The sequence below is a fragment of the Phascolarctos cinereus genome, unplaced genomic scaffold (genome assembly GCF_003287225.1).
Source record: "Phascolarctos cinereus isolate Bilbo 61053 unplaced genomic scaffold, phaCin_HiC Scaffold_2;HRSCAF=192, whole genome shotgun sequence".
Lineage (NCBI taxonomy): Eukaryota > Metazoa > Chordata > Mammalia > Diprotodontia > Phascolarctidae > Phascolarctos > Phascolarctos cinereus.
This window is the reverse complement of record NW_027555625.1, coordinates 192,532,631-192,552,768: the sequence shown is the minus strand read 5'-3', so window position 1 is coordinate 192,552,768 and position 20,138 is coordinate 192,532,631. Positions and strand designations below refer to the sequence as shown.

General features: G+C 37.8%; 1 protein-coding gene across 1 annotated transcript in view; it reads left to right on the top strand.

Moving 5' to 3' along the window:
• RNASEH1 (ribonuclease H1) overlaps positions 1-19,117 on the top strand; it is a 40,349-nt gene extending 21,232 nt beyond the window's left edge. Inside the window, exon 8 of the mRNA XM_020965831.2 lies at positions 18,988-19,117. Within this exon, the coding sequence (XP_020821490.1) occupies positions 18,988-19,002 (15 nt within the window). The 3' untranslated portion in view covers positions 19,003-19,117. The remainder of the gene's footprint in view (positions 1-18,987) is intronic.
• Positions 19,118-20,138: the final 1,021 nt, after the last annotated feature.

Sequence of the window (20,138 nt, the reverse complement as noted above, 5' to 3'; positions counted from 1 at the left end):
TGAGGCTTTAGAACAATTCGATTTGTCAGGTGTTACACAGGTAGTAAGTAGGTATCCAGAAATAGAGTCCAAGTTCTCTGATTTGGGATTAAATGTTCTGGCCACTAAACCACACTGCCTGACCCTCTAAGCAAGTATTTGACTGTTCTGGATTCTGTTACCTCATCTGTCAAATGGAGATAATGCTTGACAAATATTTCATACTACTTTTCTGAGGAAAGTATTTTATAAACTGTAAAAGTACCATAAAACTGAGTGATTATTAATATTCAGAAAATAAGTCCTGTAACACACACACACACACACACACACACACACACACACACACACACACACACACAAAAGAATTCCCAGGAGGGGGAACTGCTAATTTGTTGAGGAAACTCAAGATTCTGGAATGCTATTAGGGGAGGGCGATTTTCCAGCTCCAATATTCTACCAGGTATTACCTGGACCGAACTGAACTAAGGCTCTTCTTGGAAAGAGGAGCTTCAATTGAATTATGAGGACCAAAGGCAGATTGCAAGAAGCTCAGCGAGAGTGTGAGATGAAGCAATGGGTGCCAAAACAAAACTTTTTTTCTAAAGAATTTAGAGATACAGAATAATAGCTTGAAGGTATGGTAGCATCAAGTGAAGATTTTTTAAAGATGGGTTACTTTCACATGTTTGTAATCCATTGGAAAGAAACCAATGGATAGAGAGATTTCTGGCTAAAAGATGTGGCAGGTTGGGACCCAGAGGAACCTAGATCTCCCACAAACACTGCAGTAGAGCTTTAAAAATAAAATGCACTAGAAGGAACAATAATAAAACCAGAGAAAGACTGGCTCTTCCATTCAGGACTATACAAGAAAACTGCCAAGATTATGAGAAAAAAATCTACAAGCATGTTGCAAATCATAATGCAGATAACATGAAGTGAATCAAAACCTTATAGCTAGATAAACTTAATGTCCATTTAACATAGTGCATTAAATAACCACATCAAAACATTTTGCGTGGCAGCATTTTTAGGTTGGCAACCATGATTATGGAAGCAAGCCTTGTCCCTTTCTGGGGGCATTATCCAACAAAATGTAAATTCCAGGTAAAATTGAAAATAAAGACAGCCGGAAAGTGTCATAAAATCTATACACACAAAAAATGAAAATGCATTCAGAAGGGAGCTTGAGTAATGATGATCTCACATTAAATGAATAAAGAGTGGGAAGGTGAAAATCTCTTTAGAGTCAAAACAGAAAATATTAAATGACCAAAAATAACAGGTTTTACTTTAAAAAATAATCACAAACCTATTTAAAATTAAACAACTGAATCATAAAAGTACGAGAAAAATGAATGAGGCAGAATTCAGTCTAGCCAGCATCAAGAAAATCTGACCTATATCACCAACTCAAATTCAAAACCATCACTAACAATCCCAGACATAAAAGAGAATTCAAATGACCCTTCAAAAATAAGAGCATAAATTTCAATAATACAGAAATAACAGCAAAAAGAAAAATAATCATTCAAAAATTAATTCCCATAGACAAGGCACCCACATAGAAGGAATAGTTAGGGATTGTGTGGCCTTTACAAGTCAAGGCATAGATTGCTGTAGCCCAGAGGTCTGCAGGATCTCTTCCAACCAAAGATCACAATTCTGGGCTCCTGATGGTACCAGACTGAGTTCTGATGTGTGACAAGTGACAGGTGTAGTAATGGGTATCCAATCACTCCTTTCCTTGATATACCCATTTTTATCTCAAGGATTTATCTCTATTAGGGTGTGTGTGTAAAACTGGCTTTCTTACAGCCTCTCCCACAAAGAGTATAGAGACTATTAAAGTATCTTTGAGTGGAAATAGAATCTTTAAAAATTGGCAGTTTAGGCAATTTAACTGTCATTCTGGAGAAACTTAACCTGACATGATAGAAGAGAGATGATGGGGATACAGAAAGAAAAAGGATGAAGAGAACTTCTTTCCTGAGAGAACTGTCTTTCCTTGCAAAGAAACATTTCAAAGAGAATTCTTGGCAGACTCTGGTTGAGAGAACTGAGTGGTACAGAGCTGAGAAGTCAGCAGTTGTGGTATCGATTAAAAGTAACTTTGGGTGTAATTGTTCTTACATTTGATGCATTATAAATAATTATTTACATCATGTTTATTGTTTGTGACACAATAAGTAGTAGAGCCTTTAACCTGATGTATATTTAGACGTAGGGAGTTTTGGGGTTTGGCAGAGAAAGACATGAGTAAAAGCTTATGGGAAGGAGTTTCTTGTTTTCCCAATGGATAAATGATCAAAGGATATGGATAAACAGTTTTAAAAGAATTGCAAACTATTAAAGAGGCCTCCAAAGAATCCTCCAAATCATAATAATAAGTAAATGCAAACCAAAACTACCTTCAAGTTCCATCTCACATCCTGCAAATTGGCAAAGATGACAGGAGATGGAAATAATATTGTAGGGGTTGTAGAAAGATTGGCACATTATTATATTGTTGGAGGAACTGGGAATCAGTACAGCTATTTTGGAAAAGTTATACAAATAGACTAAAATGTCAGCCCTTTAACACAGAGATTTCACTACCAGGCACAACCCAAGGAAACTATTAATAAGAAGAAAGTCATCATATACACCAAAATATTTGCAGCAGCATTTTTTGATTGCAAAGAATTAAAAATAAAGCAAATGCCCATCATTTAGGGAATGGCTAAATATATTGTTGTCCATGAATTTACTGGAATATTACTAGTGTTAAAAGAAATGATAAATATGATGAATACAAATAAGTGTGGAAAGATGAACTGATGCAGAATACTTCCACTACAAACATAAATATGTAATCATACACAGTGACTTGAAGTATGCCAACCAAATGACAAAAATCAAAAGCGATTATTGTAAAATTACAAAAAACAAGCATGGCTCCAAAGGAAAAAAATAATAAAGTAAAATGCTCCTACTCTGCCCCTTTGCAGAGGTGAGAGGTCCATGAGTGTGGTACATTGCACATTTTCATTTTCAGATTTTTGTGATGCCTTAATCAATTTTGCTGCTTTTCTTTTTCTACTTCAGATAAAATGGAAAAAAAAAAGGCAAGAGGTGATAAATGTCTAAACTAGGATAGTGGCTATGTGAATGGAGAGGAAAGGATGTATACAAAAGATATTGTGGAAAGAAACAAGATTTAGCAACTGTTTGGATATGTGAGGTAAGTGAGAGTTATGATTTTAGGGTGATATTATTCTTAGGAATCTGGGTGACTGGAAGGATACTGTCCCCTCCTCTACCCTTTCCCATTAGTTACAGGGAAGTTCAAAAGATAGGCATGTTTGCTGGAGAAGATGATGAGTTCTGTTTGGGTATGCTGAGTTTGAGACACCCAAAGGACATCCAACTGAAAATGTCCATTAGGTAGTTGGTGATTTAGGACCCTAGAGCTCAGGAGAGGAAACCAGGGCAGCATATTTAGATTTGGCAGTCATCTACATAGAGATGGTGAGTGAATCATGGAAGTTGATAAGGCTACCATGTGAGAGAAAAGCGAGAGAAAAGAAGTCCCCAGGACAGGGAACCAATGACATTTACTGGAGTGGGGTGGACGTGGCGGGGGTGGGGGTGGGGGTTGACATAATCTGACCTGTTTAGAGTAGAGTTGGGAGAGACCTGAGGAAGGAGATCATTTAGAAGGCTGTCGCAATAGTCTGGGAGAGAGGTGATGAGGCCCTGAAGTAGTTGGAGGGCTACGTGAGTGGAGGGAAGATGTACAGAAGAGACGCTATGATGATAGAAATGACAAAATCTGACAACAGACTGGATATGTGGAATGAGACAGATGACGCTGAGATTATCGGCCTGGTACCTGGGAGGATGGTAATGCCCTAGACAGCAATGGGGAAGTTCTAACCAGAAGATTTTGTGTGGGGCAGCTATTTTCTGTTATAGCCATGATGAGCTTGTGATACCACTGGGACACCTAGTTCATGAGAGCTAGAAAACATTTTGGTGATTTGGGACTGGAGTTTAGAAGAGAGATTAGAGCTGAATAAATAGATCTGAGAATTATCTGTATAGAGGTGGTAATTGAACTAATGGGATCTGATGAAATTATCAAAATAGTATAGAGTAATGAAGAGGGCCTAGGACTTAGCTTTCGGGGATGCATAGTTAGTGGGTATGATCAGGTGACTAAAAAGAGGTGATCAGACAGATAGGAGGAAAACTGTAAGAGAACAGTATTCTGAGGGTGAATATGCAGGAGCAGATGGCGATCAATAATATCAAAGTCTATAGAGAAGTGGAGAAGGATGAGGTTGGGCAGTAGAGTTGGAAAGTAGTTTAAAAGATCACGAATGACTTTAGAAAGGACAGTTTCAATTGGAACATATCAGAAGCCAGATTTCAGAAAGTTTAAAAATTAGAAGAGAGGAAGTACAAGCAATTAGTTTATAACAGCTTTCTGAAGAATTTAAACAAGAAGAGAAATATGCAACAATAACTTTTGGATTTTGTCAGATCAAGGATCAAGCTAAGGTTTTTAAGGACAGGGGAGATATGAGCAGGCTTGTAGGCAAAAGGGAAGGAGAACTGAAGATTAGATAGTGGGGGGGCAATCTGCTAGAGAAGATTAGAGGGATGCAGGAAGTCACTTAACTTCCCAATGACCCAAGCAACTCTCAAAGATTGTAAATTACAAATGAATTGCTGATCTATGTCACTATGGGGACATTCTATATAATAACGAGTCTCCCTACACCCATGAAATCTCAGGTATAGACCAGACCCAACAAAAGAACCAAACTGTTTAGTTTTTGCTTAAGTTTGGAGGTAATCAAACTTAATAGCTGTATTTTTCTGTAATTTAAAATAAAGGAAATACCTTAGGATATGCTTTTATGTGTCTATTTAATATGGTATTGGAGAAGCAAGAATTGCTTTTGCAAAGAAACAAAAATTACTATACAGAAGCTATGTGAAAAATGTTGCAGTGGCTATAACTCAAAATAACCAGAAAGTAAATACAAAAATCTAAAAAAGAATGTGAGCATCATTTACAGTTCTAGAACTTATCAGCCCTAAGAGGTACTAGGATGCCTTTTTTTTTAAAGCTTCTACTTTTTTGAGGACAGAGTGCCGTGATCTTATAAATGAATCTGGTCATATCACTCCTCTGCTCAAAAACTATCAGTGGTTTCCTTTTACCTACTAGGAAGGTTCAGACTTCTTTGATTGGCATTTAAGACCTTCCACCTTCTGGCACTGCCCTACCTTTCTAGCCTCATCTAGCATTTAACTAGACTTTCCTTCAGTCATTCAGTTGTGTGTTACTTTTCATGACCCTATGGACCATGCTGTCCTGGGGTTTTCTTGGCAAAGATCCTGGAGTGGTTTGCCATTTCCTTCTCTAGTGGATTGAAGCAGAGAGTAAATTACTTTCCCAGGGTCACAGCCAATAAGTATCTGAGGCCACATTTGAACTCAGGGCTTCCTGACTCCAGGCCCAGTTCTCTATCTACTGAGTCATCTAGCAGCCTTTAACTGGACATACAACATTCTTAAGGTCCATGCAAATTGGACTGCACTCTATACCTTCCTCTACATATTCCTTGTCTTTGCTCATATTTTTCCCTAAGTTTGGAATGTCTTATTTCCTAACTTTTAATTCCTAGGCATCCTTTAAAGCCCAACTCAAAAAAGGCAGTGATCACCTAGGCATGATTATTTTTCCCTTTAGAGCACAAAACACTTTTATACATAACATACCAGGAAGTGACATTGGAGGTTAAATAGTTCATCCACTCTCATTTTTGCTTTACACCTCTCTTAATGCATTTATCATAAAATATAGAATCCAATTCAACTCAATATTTCTTTTTACAAAGTTAAATTATTTTTCCAAGTTCCAGGAAAAAGCAGAGTATTCCTGTTTTCCTCCAACAAGCATGAGGTCCTATAAACAACATAATACTAGACAAGTTCTAGCACTGACACTGACAAAATGAGTGGGAAGTTGCTGACACTCTCAGCACCATTTGTCACACAGGGAAAGGGGCACATACAGCCAAGGGCATAGAAAAGAGAGGGAGAAGTTTAACTCAATATTTTTAACATCTACTATTTTGAAGAGCAGCTAGGTGGCACAGTGGATAGAGCACTGGGTTTGAAATCAGGGAGACTCATTTCTGTGAGTTCAGATCTAACCACAGGTATTAGCTGTGTGACCCTAGGCAAGTCACTTAACCCTGTTTGCTTCAGTTTCCTCATCTGTAAAATGAGCTGGAGAAGAAAATGGTAAACCACTCTAGTTTCTTTTCCAAGAAAATGGGGTCACAGACATGACTGAAAAACTAAAACAAAAGATCTGGTACTAGGCCATTTCACACTTTTTTCATTTTTTTCTTGGAGATTCTTGATTTTTTATTCCTCCAGATGAATTTTGTTATTTTTTTTCTTGCTCTATAAAACAATCCTTTGGGAGTAAGAGGTGAGTCACTTTTACCCTCCCTTATTAACCTCTGAAAGCCCAGAAAATATCACCCCAGGAAAAACCCTAGAACAGCTGAACCAGAAGAAAGGTGGGGTGCAGCAGTCCAGTAGCCCAGGTAGCTTGAGGGATTAACGGGAAAGGCCCTTCTTACCCTGAGGGAAGGGGAGCAGTACAGAATGGGAGGCGTCCCTGCAATCTAGTGGAAAGCCCCACCTCAGCATACCAGGAGGAAATCCTGAAGCCCAGGTGGTGGAGTAGGCAAACACCAACACCTGGACCCCCGAGTGCCTCAATGAGGGTGAGGGAACCGGTGGAAATCAGCTTGGAAAACTATCAGGTGCCTCAGCATTCTACAGCAACCAGCTCTTCCAGTGCCTCAGCAAAACTAAGAGAAGCAGCACTGTAAGGCCCCAGGTGGATAAACACTGTACAACATCCATCTGAAAGGAGCTGAAGAAAGTGAAAGGAAGGAAAGGCCCGGGTGAGCAGGCAACATCCAGGGGCCACACTACCTAATCCTACCCCTAGAGTCCCAGTGTTGCTGATTCCAGCCCAACACCAGATAAGCTGCCAGAATCATACAGCCTCCAACAGCCAACATTAGAGGCCCCAGCACACAAAGCCAGTGACCAGGCCCTAGGCTTCCAACACAAGAAGCCTGGGTCAGTGCCCTCTGCTACCCAGCAGGAGAGCTCAATCTCTTTACAGGCCAGGAAGTAAGCAAACACCATGAGCAAAAAAAAAATGTACCATAGATTCTTATTATGGGAAGAGCAAAGATCAAGGCAGAAATTCTGAAGAGGACAACATTGTCAACAAACCCAGATCTGGAACCTCAAAAGGGAGTGTGAACTGGTCTGAAGCCCAAAAAGCCTTCTTAGAAGAGCTCAGGAAGGATTTTAAAAGTCAAATGAGAGAGGTAGAAAAAAATGGGAAAAGAAATAAGAAATATGCAAGACAGAGTCAATAGCTTGGAAAAGGAAGGACAAAAATTAACTGTAGAAAACAAGTGCTTAAAAATATAATTGGCCAACTGGAAAAAAAGTACACTGATGAAAACAAGTTCCTAAAAAATACAGTTGGCCAAATGGGGAAGGAGGTACAAAATCTAATAAAAGAAAACAATTTATTAAAAATTAGAATTGGGCAAATGGAAGCTAATGACTATGAGAGAGCAAGAATCAGTCAAACAAAAACAAAAGAATGAAAAAATAGATGAAAATGTAAAATACCTCATTGGTAAAACAACTGACCTGAAAAATCGATCCAGGAGAGACAATTTAAAAATTATTGGTCTTCCTCAAAATTCAGGATGAAACAAAGAACCTGGACAATGTTTTTCAGGAAATCATAAAGGAAAACTGCCCTGAGGTCCTAGAACCTGAGGGTAAAATAGCCATAGAAAGAATCCACAGATCACCTCCTGAAAGAGATCTCAAATTGAAAACACCAAGGAATATAGTAGCCAAATTCCAAAATTACCAGGTCAAAGAGAAAATACTGCAAGCAGCCAGAAACAAACAATTTAAATATCATGGAACCACAGTCAGGATTACATAGGACCTTGCAGCTTCTACATTAAAAGACCGTAGGGCGTGGAATATGATATTCCATAAGGCAAAGGAGCTTGGATTACAACAAAGGATCAACTACCCAGTGAAAATGAGCATGATCTTTCAGGGATGGAGATGGATATTCAATGAAATAGGGGACTTCCATACCTTCAGTATAAAAAGAGCAGAGCTCAACAGAAAATTTGATCTTCAAATACAAGACTCAAGAAAGACACAAAAAGGTAATGGGACAGAAAGAAACAGCATGTTGTTAATAAGGGCAAACTGTTTACATCTCCACAAGGGAAGATGACACTTGTAATTCTTGAGAACTGTATTGTTATTAACACCATGTCAAAGGGGTATACATAAAGGGGGTGGGTATAAATTGACTTTGATGTAATGATGAAAAAAATCTAATCAAGTGGGTTAAATGGATCCAAGTAAGTGGATTAATCTGATCTAACTAAGAAAATGTACTAAGAGAAAAGGAAAGGAGGAGGCAGACAAGGGTAAAATTACATTACAGGAAAAGACACAAAAACCTATTACAGCAGAGGGAAAGAAGGGAGGGAGATGAGCATTGTTTGAATCTGTCATCAGATTTGGCTCAAGAAGGGTCAAAAACATAATCAGGTATAGAAATCTAACATGCCCTATAGGCACAAGGAGGGAAAAGGGGAAAGAAAAGGGCTAATAGAAAGGAGGTGGGACTGAGAGAAGCGGTGGTCAAAAGCAAAGCATTAGTGAGGGGGGGAAAGGATGGAGAGAAAGACACAGATAGTAATCGTAATTATGAATGTGATATATGAATATAATGGAATATCATTGTGCTGTAAGAAATGATAAACAGGTAGATTTCAGAAAAACTTGGAAAGACTTGTACGGATTGATGCTGAGTGAAGTGAGCAGAACCAGGAGAATGTTGTACACCACATTGTGTGATGACTCTCAGCAATACAAGGATCTAAGACATCTCTAAAGGCCTCAGAATGGAAAATGCTATCCACATCCAAAGAAAGAACTATTTGCTATTTTTTTCTTTCTGTTTTGTTTTGTTTACTCTTTCTAGTGGTTCCTCCTATTAGTTCTAATTCTTACTTACAATATCATTAATATGAAAATATGTTTAATAGGAATGTATATGTATAGCCTATATCAGATTGTGTGCCGTCTTGGGGAGGGAAGGGGAGAAAAATTTAAAACTCAAAAGCTTATGGAAGTGATTATTGAAAATCAAGATAAATTAATTAAAAAAAAAGAAAAACAAAAACCCAATCCTTTGTTAATTTGATTGACATGGTACCGAATAAATAAATTAAGTCATATTAACATTTCTATTATATTCCCAAGGTCTACTCACAAGCAATTAATATATTTCCCCAATTGTTTACATTTGTCTTTATTTTTATAAAAAACTATTTTTATTTATACTCATAAAGTCCCTGTATGTATCTTGCTAGGTAGACTGACAATAGTTCCTATAGTAGTTATTTCAAATGGATTTTATCTTTCTGTCTCTTCCTTTTAGGTTTGTTGATAATCTACAGAAGTGCTCATGTTTTATATGGGTTTATTTTATATCTTGCAACTTTGCTGAAGTTCTAGGTTCAGTTAATTTTTTAGTTGATTCTTTAGATAGGTCATCATATATCATCTGAAAAAACAATTTTTTTTTTGCACCAGTTTTGCCAGAGTTTATTACCTGCAGCCTTTTTCTCTGATAAACTGGTACCTCCCAGAATCTCCAATTTAAGGAGGAGGAGACTCAGGCCAATCGTTTCTTCATTCCTCTCAAGGCTTCACTGCTAACTCATCTCTACCTTTCTTCCTACTTGAAGTCAGGGACTGTCTTCCTTTCTGCTTGCATTTATATCCCCAGTGCTTAGCACAGTGCTCTTTTTTTTATCTTATTACTATAGATAGCATTTCTATAATTGATACAAGTAAAAATGGTGTTAATGGACATCCTTATTTTAGCCTTGTAAAAGTCTAACCTCTAGCCTTTCTCAGATAGAGAGATAGGTTGTTCTTCATGCTCAAAGAGGACCAAAATGACATCACTATGTCAAGGTACAGTGTGCTCAACAGTGTCTGATCAGACTAACGTGAGCTAGGAATGCTCTACCACAGGTTGGGTACAAATAGTCCATATGAACATTTGGAGTAGATATGTCTCAGTTTGCACATCTCATGTTTCTTTTTAGCTATTGCAATTCTACTTTGCTCATGGAGCACAGCACCTTCTTTGATGTGGACACACCATGCGAGGTGGTCCTGTGCCAGAGCCTCCCATGTCTCACAATCAATTCCAAAGATCTTCAGAGAAACTTTGAGAATGTCTTTGTATCCCTTCTTCTGACCGCCATGTGAGCGCTTGTTTTGTGTGAGTTCTCCATGAAATAGTCTTTTAGGCAGACATACATTTGGCATTTGAACAACATGGCCATCCCATCAGAGTTGCTCTTGAGATAGGACCTCAGTGTCTGGTACCTTACGTTGCCAAGTGATCTTCAGAATCTTCCTAAAACAATTCAAATGGAAGCAATTCAGTTTCCTGGCATGGTGCTGGCAAACTGTCCAGATTTCACAGGCATACAACAATGAGGTCAGCATAACAGCTCTGTAGACCTTCAGTTTGGTAGGCAGCCTAATATCTCTTCTCTCCCATACTTTGCTTTATAGCTTCCCAAAACTGAGCTAGCTCTGGCAATACATGTGTCAACCTCATCATCTATGTGTACATCCCTGGAAAGTATACTGCCAAAATAAGTGAATTTGTCCACAGCATTCAAAATTTCTCCATTTGTTGTAACTGATGCTTCTATATACGGATGGTGTGGTGCTGGCTGGTGGAGAACCTCTGTTTACTTGGCGCTAATTGTCAGGCCAAAATTAGCACAAGTGGCAAAGAACTGATCCATACTCTGTTGCGTGTCAGCCTCAGAAGCTGCACTGAGTGAACAATGATCTGTAAGCAAAAAGTCATGCACCAATTCTCTCTCCATTTTAGTCTTGGCTTATAGCATTTTCAAGTTAAATAATTTACCATTAGTGCAATATCTGACCTTAATGTGATTTTCACCTTTGTTGAAGGCATCCAACAACATTGCTGGAAAAATCATGCTAAAAAAGACAGAAACCCCCTTGTGATTGTCACGGGAAAACCTATTTCCTTTTCCTTTATAGAGATGGACAGTGGAGGCATCCTTAAACTCCTGGGGATAATCTCCTCTTGCCATATGATTTGGAAGATTTCAGTTAGCTTTTGTTTGAGCAATGGACCCCTTGCCTTGTAAATCTCTGCTGGAATAAAATCAGTACCAGGTGCTTTGCCACAGGAGAGGAGCCTAATTCTGGCATTCAAAACCTCTTCTTTAGTTGGAAATTCAACTAGAGAGGGATTGACTTCAATCTGAGGTAAACAGTCAATGATTTCAGCATTGGTTGATGAAGGTCTGTTGAGAATACTATGGAAGCATTTAGTCCATCTCTCCAGGGTTATGTCCTTATCACTAATCGATGTGGCTCCATCAGCACTGAGTAGTTGAGATGCACCACAGGTCTTTGGTCCATAAGTAGCCTTCGGGACATAATAAAAGTGCTTTGGGTTATTACTATTAGTGTAAAACTGAATTTCATCTGCCTTCTCACCGAGCCAAGAATCCTGCATCTCTCTAAAGCTTCCATTACATTTTGTATCCTTGTTTCATTTTGCCAAGGTATTTTTGTAATCATATGGCCAGGTCGTTGTTTTCTCTGAAGCTCTACTTGGAGTTGCTATGGAATTACTATCTTCTGGACTTATTTGTCTCTTCTGCCCCTTTCAATTCATAGTATTTCTTCATTATATTCAGCATTTTCTTCTGTTTATTTATATCTCAGCCTCAGTTTCTGATTGCTTCACAAAATAGTTTGAAGTGTCCAGTTTTGGCCCTGGTTCCTTCTCTGCCTCCTCAAACAATCCTGAAACTGGAATTGGCTCTGTCTCTTTTTGTGACAGGTCTATGACAGGTGTCTTGCCACACTCTCAGCTACAGGCATACCTTGGAGATATTGAGGTTTTGGTTCCAGACCACTGCAATAAAGTCAATATTGCAATAAAGAAAGTCACACAATTTTTTTTTGTTTCTCAGGACATGTAAAAGTTATATTTATATAATACTGTAGTCTATTATATATATATATATATATAATATATATATCTAAAAAATGTACATAGTTTAATTAAAAAATACTTTATTGCTAAAAAATGCTAACCATCATCTGAGCCTTCAGGGAATCATAATCTTTTTTGCTGGTGGAGAGTCTTGCCTCCATGTTGATGGCTACTGACTGATCAGGGTGGTGGTTGCTGAAAGTTGGGGTGTCTGTGACAGTTTCTTAAAAAAGATAACAATGAAGTTCGAAGCATTGGTGGACTCTTCCTTTCACTTGAACACTTAGAGGCCATAGTAGGGTTGGTTATTAATTAGACTAATTTCATTATCATTGAGTCTCAGGGAATAGGGAGGTCCAAGGAGAGGGAGAGACTGGGATGGCTGGTCAGTGAAACAGTCAGAACACACACATTTATGCCCATCTTATGTGGGCACAGTTAATGATACCCCAAAATAATTACAGTAGTAACATCAAAGATCAGTGATCACAGATCACGGTAACAGATATGATAATGATGAAAAAGTATGAGATATTGTGAAAATAACCAAAATGTGACACAGAGACATGATGTGAACACATGCTGTTGGAATAATGGCACCAATAGACTTGCTTGATTTAGGGTTGCCAAAAACCTTTATTGATGCACGTGTTTTTTTTTTAACATTCATTGTTAAAAATTTTGAGTTCCAAATTATCTCCCTCCAGTCTCTCCCTTACCCATTGAGAGGGCCAGAAATATGTTTATACACATATTAAATAATAAGTGTTTTGGAGTTATGATTCTGCTTTTTACTTTGCTGTTTATTATGATGTACATAATAATATTAGACATATAGTATAGTAACATCTTTCTATTAGGTACTTCTTGTTTTGCTGTTTATATGTATAACAATAAAGATGAACTTTTCAGAATATAAAGTAATGCTTATAATGCTTGTAAGTTTTTATGTAGGCTTTTTGATATTATTATTACTACTATGGCTTTTTTTTTGCTGTTATTTTTATTTGTTGGTGTACTATGGTGATTCTTCTGTTATCATGGTATGCATATATAATATGTCCTGCATATCATTTAGAAAGCTGGTCCCTGAAGCAGCCACTCAAATACTGCTTTATAGTGAGTTCTGTCTTTTGCATAACATACTAGTAAGGATTTGTATAAATAGTTCCATGGGATGATAATCCAGGATGCTAGAATAATCATCTTTTTTATTTTAAGTGTTAATATTTATTTAGGTAAGTTTTGGGGCAGCTACATGGTGGTATGGATAGGTTGCTGGGCCAGGAAGACTCATCTTCATGAGTTCAAATCTAGCCTCAGACACTTAATAACTGTGTAGGTAAGTTACTTAATCCTATTTGCCTCAGTTCCTCATCTGTAAAATGAGCTGGAGAAGGAAATAGCAAACTGGTCCAGGATCTTTGCCAAGAAAAGCCCAAATGGGCTCACAACGAGTTGTACATGACTGAAACACATGCACAACAACAAAATTATTTTAATATTTATCAAATACACCTTACTGACTTTGCAAGAGACAGCAAACATTTATTTATGGCTTCAGGGAAATCTATAACCTGGCCTTACCGTAACTCACCCCTCAGAGTCATTACCTTGAAAACTTGGGGAGCCAGATATCTTGAGAAGTTATTGAGGATGAGGCACGGAGGACAAACTATTGAAGAAAGGCACAGACCAGAGAAATCACAAGAAAGTGGGGTGAAGTGGTGACGAAGTGCGAGCCAGGAGAAGCAAAGAAGTGACTAGGAAACCCTGGGCTTGATGAAGAACATCAACCCAATTAACCCCTTTCCCTCCCATTCCCCTTCATATTTCCAGTAGGAGAAGCCAATCTTTTACTTCCTGCTTTCATCCCTTTCCCCCTTGGGTTAATTATCCTTTGATTGCTTACTTTCAGCTTCTGGGCTATTTAAACTATTACAAGAATTGATGGCATCAACTTAACTGTTTGCTTATTGAATGCATGGCATGAGGGGGAGGGGAGGGTAGAAAACAGGTAACTCCTTTAAAAGGGCAGAAGACATTTTCCCTCAATACAATTTGGGGTAAGGTGGAACCAATTAGAAAGGGAAGGGAAGCTAAACCATGGGAAAAGATATTTAGCTGATTTTACTTCAGGTAGATTCAGGGCCCATTTCTATAATTTTAGTAATTTATTAAGAATATTCTAGAGAATATCAACTAGATTGCTCTTTGAACCCAGAAAGAGGATGAATTAATAAGGCAATAAGCCAGCAGTGGAGAGGAGGAAGGAAGGAAACAACAAACATATATTAAGTGTCTACTGTGTGCAGGGCGCCGTGCTAGGTGTTTTATAATTATCTTGTGATCCTCACAATATCTGGGAGGAAGGTGCTATTATTATCCCTATTTTCCACTTGAGAAAACTGAGGCAGGGTTACACAACCAGTAAGTGTCTAAGGTCAAAGTTGCACATAGGTCTTCCTAAAAAATGGGGTCAGAAGAATAGTACAGGATTGAAACAACCAAACAACTTCCTAACTTCAAGTCCGTGGGCAGTTAGGTGGCACAGCGGATAGAGTGCTGGACCTGGAGTCAGGAAGACATCTTTCTGAGTTCAAATCTGGTCTCAGACACTCACTAGCAGTGTGGCCCTGGACAAGTCACTTAACCCAGCTTGCCTCAGTTCCTCATCTGTAAAATGAACTGGAGAAGGAAATGGCCAACTACCCCAGTATCTTTGCCAGGAAAACCTTAAATGGGGTCACAAAGAGTTGAACAGCACTAAAATGACTAAATAACAACAACAAACTTGAAAGGCTCTTATCACTGAGCCCCTAGCGGCACCTCGGGCAGTTTCCTCATCTGTAAAATGAAGATAATAATAGTACCTACCTCACAGGATTATTGTGAGGATCAAAGATAATATTTGTAAATCGATGAGGTCAATGCCTGGCACAGAATAGGCACTTAATAAAGGCTTATTAAGTCTAAACCTAAAATCTAAAGACAGAAGTTAAGTCATTTGCCAAGGGTCACACAGCTAGTAAATGACTGAGGCTGGATTTATGCCAGGTTATCATAATCTCCAGAAAGGGATGAGTGTGGATGTGGTTGTCTCTGATTGTGCCCTGAATCACACACTTACCCCACAAGAGCTATAATTCCCCTTGGAAAATAAAGATGCCTTCCAATGACTGATAAAGACTTTCTCAAAGACTGATGAAGAATTTCATTCACAGTCACAACTTGGCAAGGTTCCCGTCAACCTTCACCTCTAAAAATCCTTTTGCAGTCCTACCAGTATCAACCTAAATTGGTCGTTAGTTCTTTGTGCGTCTACATTGATCCCTGAGGGCTCCCATCCTGGCCCCTGAGTGTACCCAAACAACTTGGGCTGAGCCTTAAAGGAAGATGAGAATTCTGAGAGGGAGAGATGAACTGATAACTCACCACCAACTTAGATTTTTTTAAAGGCATGTACAGAGGGAAGCAAGGTAGGTAACAAAGGATAAATATGAAAGTGTGGCACAGTATTGGAAAAATAGTGTCAGAAGTGCTAAAACTCAAAAATGAACAAAGCCTAGGAAGGAAAGCTGAGGACAGCAAAAAACATAATGGGTTTTTAAAAACTATATTAGAAGATCAAAGAAGTGATAGGACTGCTTCTTGGAGTGATTGGTTGGAATAATGACAACAGATAACAGAAGGCAGAAACGCTCCATTTTTATTTTACTTTTTCAGTAAATTTTCTTCTTTTTGTTTGAAAAACATCAATAAACATGAACTCTTCTATATAAAAAGAATGGAAAATGAGGACTGTATATGAAATTCACGAATCTTATTTTAAAAAAGTATACATTAAATTTAATGTGACGGTGTAAATAGTACCTTATGAACTTCTCTCTCTCCTTTTCTTCTTTTTTTACATCACTATTAATATTTCTCTCCCTTCCTATTCTCCCCTACTACATTTTAACAAATAAGTACATAAGAAAATAAATCCACACATTAATTATGTTTGGAAATGTATGCTTCATTCTGTACCTCTAGTCCATCACTTCTCTGACAAGAGGAGGAAAATAAAATATGATTTTGCTTCTCTTTTCTCAGCAAAAAAGAATGACTTTGTGTGGAAGAAAACCTCAGTACCCTGCCAGGTTGGCACAAGCCTCTCAGAAACAAATTTATTAATTAAATTCTGAACAGTGTAGCTTAGAGAAAAGAAATCCAAAAAGGGCAGAATTTCCCCCTGCCTTTGAAAATCTCTAACCCAAACCACTTTATGATTACAATTTTAAAGCGTTCGAAAACAAAGACATTACCCTTTGGGCAGTTCTCATGTCAGTATTTCCATGTTACCTTATGTTCATTTCTTTCGGCAAAGTAATGTTCCATTACATTCATGTGCCACCACAATTTGTTTAGCCATTCCCCAATCAAGGGCTATGGGTGGATGGGTATGGACATTTTAGTCACTTTCTTTATATAACTATAAATCAATTTCCAAAATTATTGTGCCAATTCATAGCCCTAATAATTATATCCCTCTTTCCACAATTTCTCCAATATTGACTGTATCTTTTGGCATCTTTGTGAATTTATTGGGTGTGTTGTAAAGAACCTGGGAAGTTTTCTGGGTTTTGTCTTGGGTTTTTTTTTTTTTTTGCATATGTCATATTAGAGATTCAGAGAATCTTTTCATATAGTGACTAATAGTTTGCAGTTTGTTTTTTTTTTTGAGAGCTATATGTTAGTATTCTTTGATCACCCATTAAGGGATGACTTTAGATTTTATATTAGTTGTTTCTTAGATAACAAACCCTTAGCAGATATTTGATACAAAGATTTTCTCTGCAGTTGACCACATTCATTCTTATCTTAGCTGCATTAATTTTATTCCTTCAAACTTTAAAATTTATATAGTCAAAATAATTTTATTTTTTATAATCACTTTTTTCTCTTATTTAAGAATGCACCCCTGCAGTAGTTGTGAAAGGTACCCGATCTGTTTCTCTATTTATTTTTGGCATGACCTTAATATTTGAAGCATATATCCAGTTTGAATTTATTATGGTATATAATGTAAGATGTTGGTCTAAACCTAATTTCTGACAGCTTTCCCATTTTCCCAGGAGTTTTTGTCTAGCCTTATTTTTAAAGGCAGAATTTCACATTTGAAACGACCAGGTGGGCTATAGCAGTTATATAAAGAAATATCCAGCAAAATACAACCAAAACATTGTGTATATGAATGTTGATAAATGAAGATGCCTAAATAAACGTCAAGAGACTAGAACTTTTTACTGGCCAGAATGATAAACAAAGAAAAGGGACTTTGTTCTTCCCAGGTTTACATAATAAAGGCTGGAATGTAGAGCCAGGTGCCTGTAGTCCTTCCAATTGGACACAGCTCTTTTGTTTTTGCTCCTGAATTTTTCTGAGTAGCAGCCAGGGAGTGAGGCCTTGAAGTTTGTTTGTGCTAAAGTACAGAAATGGTTTGTGGAGATAAGAGATTGATGGTCATGGATCTGTCAGGAGTTAAAATGAATTTTCCATGTCCAAATCAGATAACACACCCGAACCTCATCTAGGGACACCAACTACTAACAGAGCAGTCAGAAAGACTAGATTTTAACGTGAGGCTTTCTGCTGGTTTTTTTCTGGCCCTGGCATGCTGTAGTAGCTCAGAAACCTGGGGTTTGAACTAAAAGGGCTTTATCTCAATTTCCAGGAATAAGCTAACTGCTACTGCCCAATTAGTAAAACAGATAATTGTAGACCAGAGGTCTAGAGCACAGGTCTCTTTTCTCCAGTCTACTGCTATTTCTGCACAAAGGAGTGAGTGGTGATATGGAATCGATCAATCTGGGCTATTTGGGGGATTCATCTATTTTTAAATTGTTGGATATGTGCAAGAGACATATTTAAACTAGCATGATTAGAAAGCATCATTTTAAATAGTTTACTTTCATTGAACATTTATTATCTCAAAATCTATTCCTGTGACTCTCCATTCAGAATCTGTCCTTTCTTCATGCATGTGTTTCTTGCTGCTATAACTAACAAAAGTTAGCATGAAATAATGTATTTGGCCCTTGCATTACACTTGTTCATGAGTTATATTGCAATTTTTTATACATCCTTTTTCTCCTCCTTATATGAAAAAGTAGTTGGAGTATATTAATGGACTGCCATCTCCAGTTTCCTGGCTTTGACAGCTAAAATTTGGACAATAATTCTTGTTCAAAGATATTTGCAAAATCACATATTACTCATGCCATTGAATGTATCTTTTTAGACTGTTATTATAAGGTCATCTTGGTATCCTTGGTAGGATTCCTGGGATCTTAGTCCTAGAGAACTTTCTATTAGTTCTTCAGTTTAATAGAACACATATTTACTCTTAAAATTTATTTATAGATTGAGCCTTTGCATCCCTGGTAACTTCTTATCCTTAGCTCTCATAAAATGGGCCTAACAGGACTTGTCCATCACGTCGCCCAATGTACCTTCTAGCTATTGCTATATTTTCTATTATTTATACCTCATTCTACCCCCACTGTCTACACTATCCAGATAGCTCTTTAGCTTCTTCATTTTAGAATACATTATTTCAATTTTAGCCTAGAGGGGAAAAAGTTTTGCACAGAAAATCCCACATGGAATTGATTTTGTTCCAACATATCATAACTGGATTGATTTCCAGCAGTGAAGGAAGTGGAAGGGATGGAGGCCTAGAGACACAAGTAGGAATATCCAGTTTAAAACAATTTTACTGATCCCTTTTCCTCTTTTTATTATTTTTACAGACATCTGCAAAGTAACAGAACTTTGTCATTTAACATTTCACACAGTACTGTTATGTTTCCAAGTAAATTCAGAAGGGCTAAGAGACAAGTAAAGGTAATAAAACAAATTAAAGACAAGTTTTAAAGTCTTTCCAATGTTGAGATGCTCCTGAATTTTTTTTAAAAAAGCAATTGCTTTAATATTCATATACTTTTTTGCTTCTAGGAAGCTGGGAGATCTGGGAGAAAATACTATTATCCTTAGAAATGTCTTACAGAATTACAAAATCTTTCTGTGTTTTATACGAACTCTAGAGGTCCCCATCCCAATTCCCATTGGCACTAACAAGTCAGGTTCACAGAGCAGACATGTATCTCTTCCTCATGGTTCTTAAGCCTACCTCTGAAGGGTTGGGATGTCTTTTTAATGCAAAGTGGCACAAGGCTCTATTCTGTTTCCCTAATATCAGTCACCAGTTTCAGTTACTATTTTCTTTATTATTTCAATGACTAGCACCCCTATATCAGTTTGACCAATTAACATCAATTAGCTTCTTTTATAAGGATAATTACCAAGATGATATAGCAAGAAAAGGACATCCCCTCAGAACTGGGGCCATACTCTCTCAGTCCCTAAGGAGACTAGAGTCTCACATCTCAGTTCCTAAGGAGAGTAGGTTCAAAGTGAATAAGGTGGCTACAAAGCATCAAATTTACTCCTAAGTGTGCCATAGCTCATGGACAGTGTCACTCTCATGCTTGCAAGACATAGCATCTCAGCTTCTCTCAATGAGCTGCTCATAGGTCTCCTTGAGGCTGCCCTCTTAATCCGGTTGCCTGCCAATTCCTGTGAGCTCTTCCAACCTCTTAAGATCTCATAAGGTACTATACCAAAGGAAAGGATGTGCCACAAACAGGATGTGCCCATCCTAGACATAGGTTCATCTAGGAAGTCATGTATTCCCCAGTGGTCCCATTTCAAAGAGTAGTGTCTCTCCTCATGGAGGGCAAGTTTCTCCATTGGGGCCTTCGGTATGCACTCTCAGTTCTAGCTCAGCAGCCAACAAAAAGGCCTTTCCTCTACTATGTAGTAAGCACATGGGGAATAGTGAAAGAATATGTATGCTCTGAAATGGAAAGCCATGTTTCTTTACTCCACTTCACAAACTTCC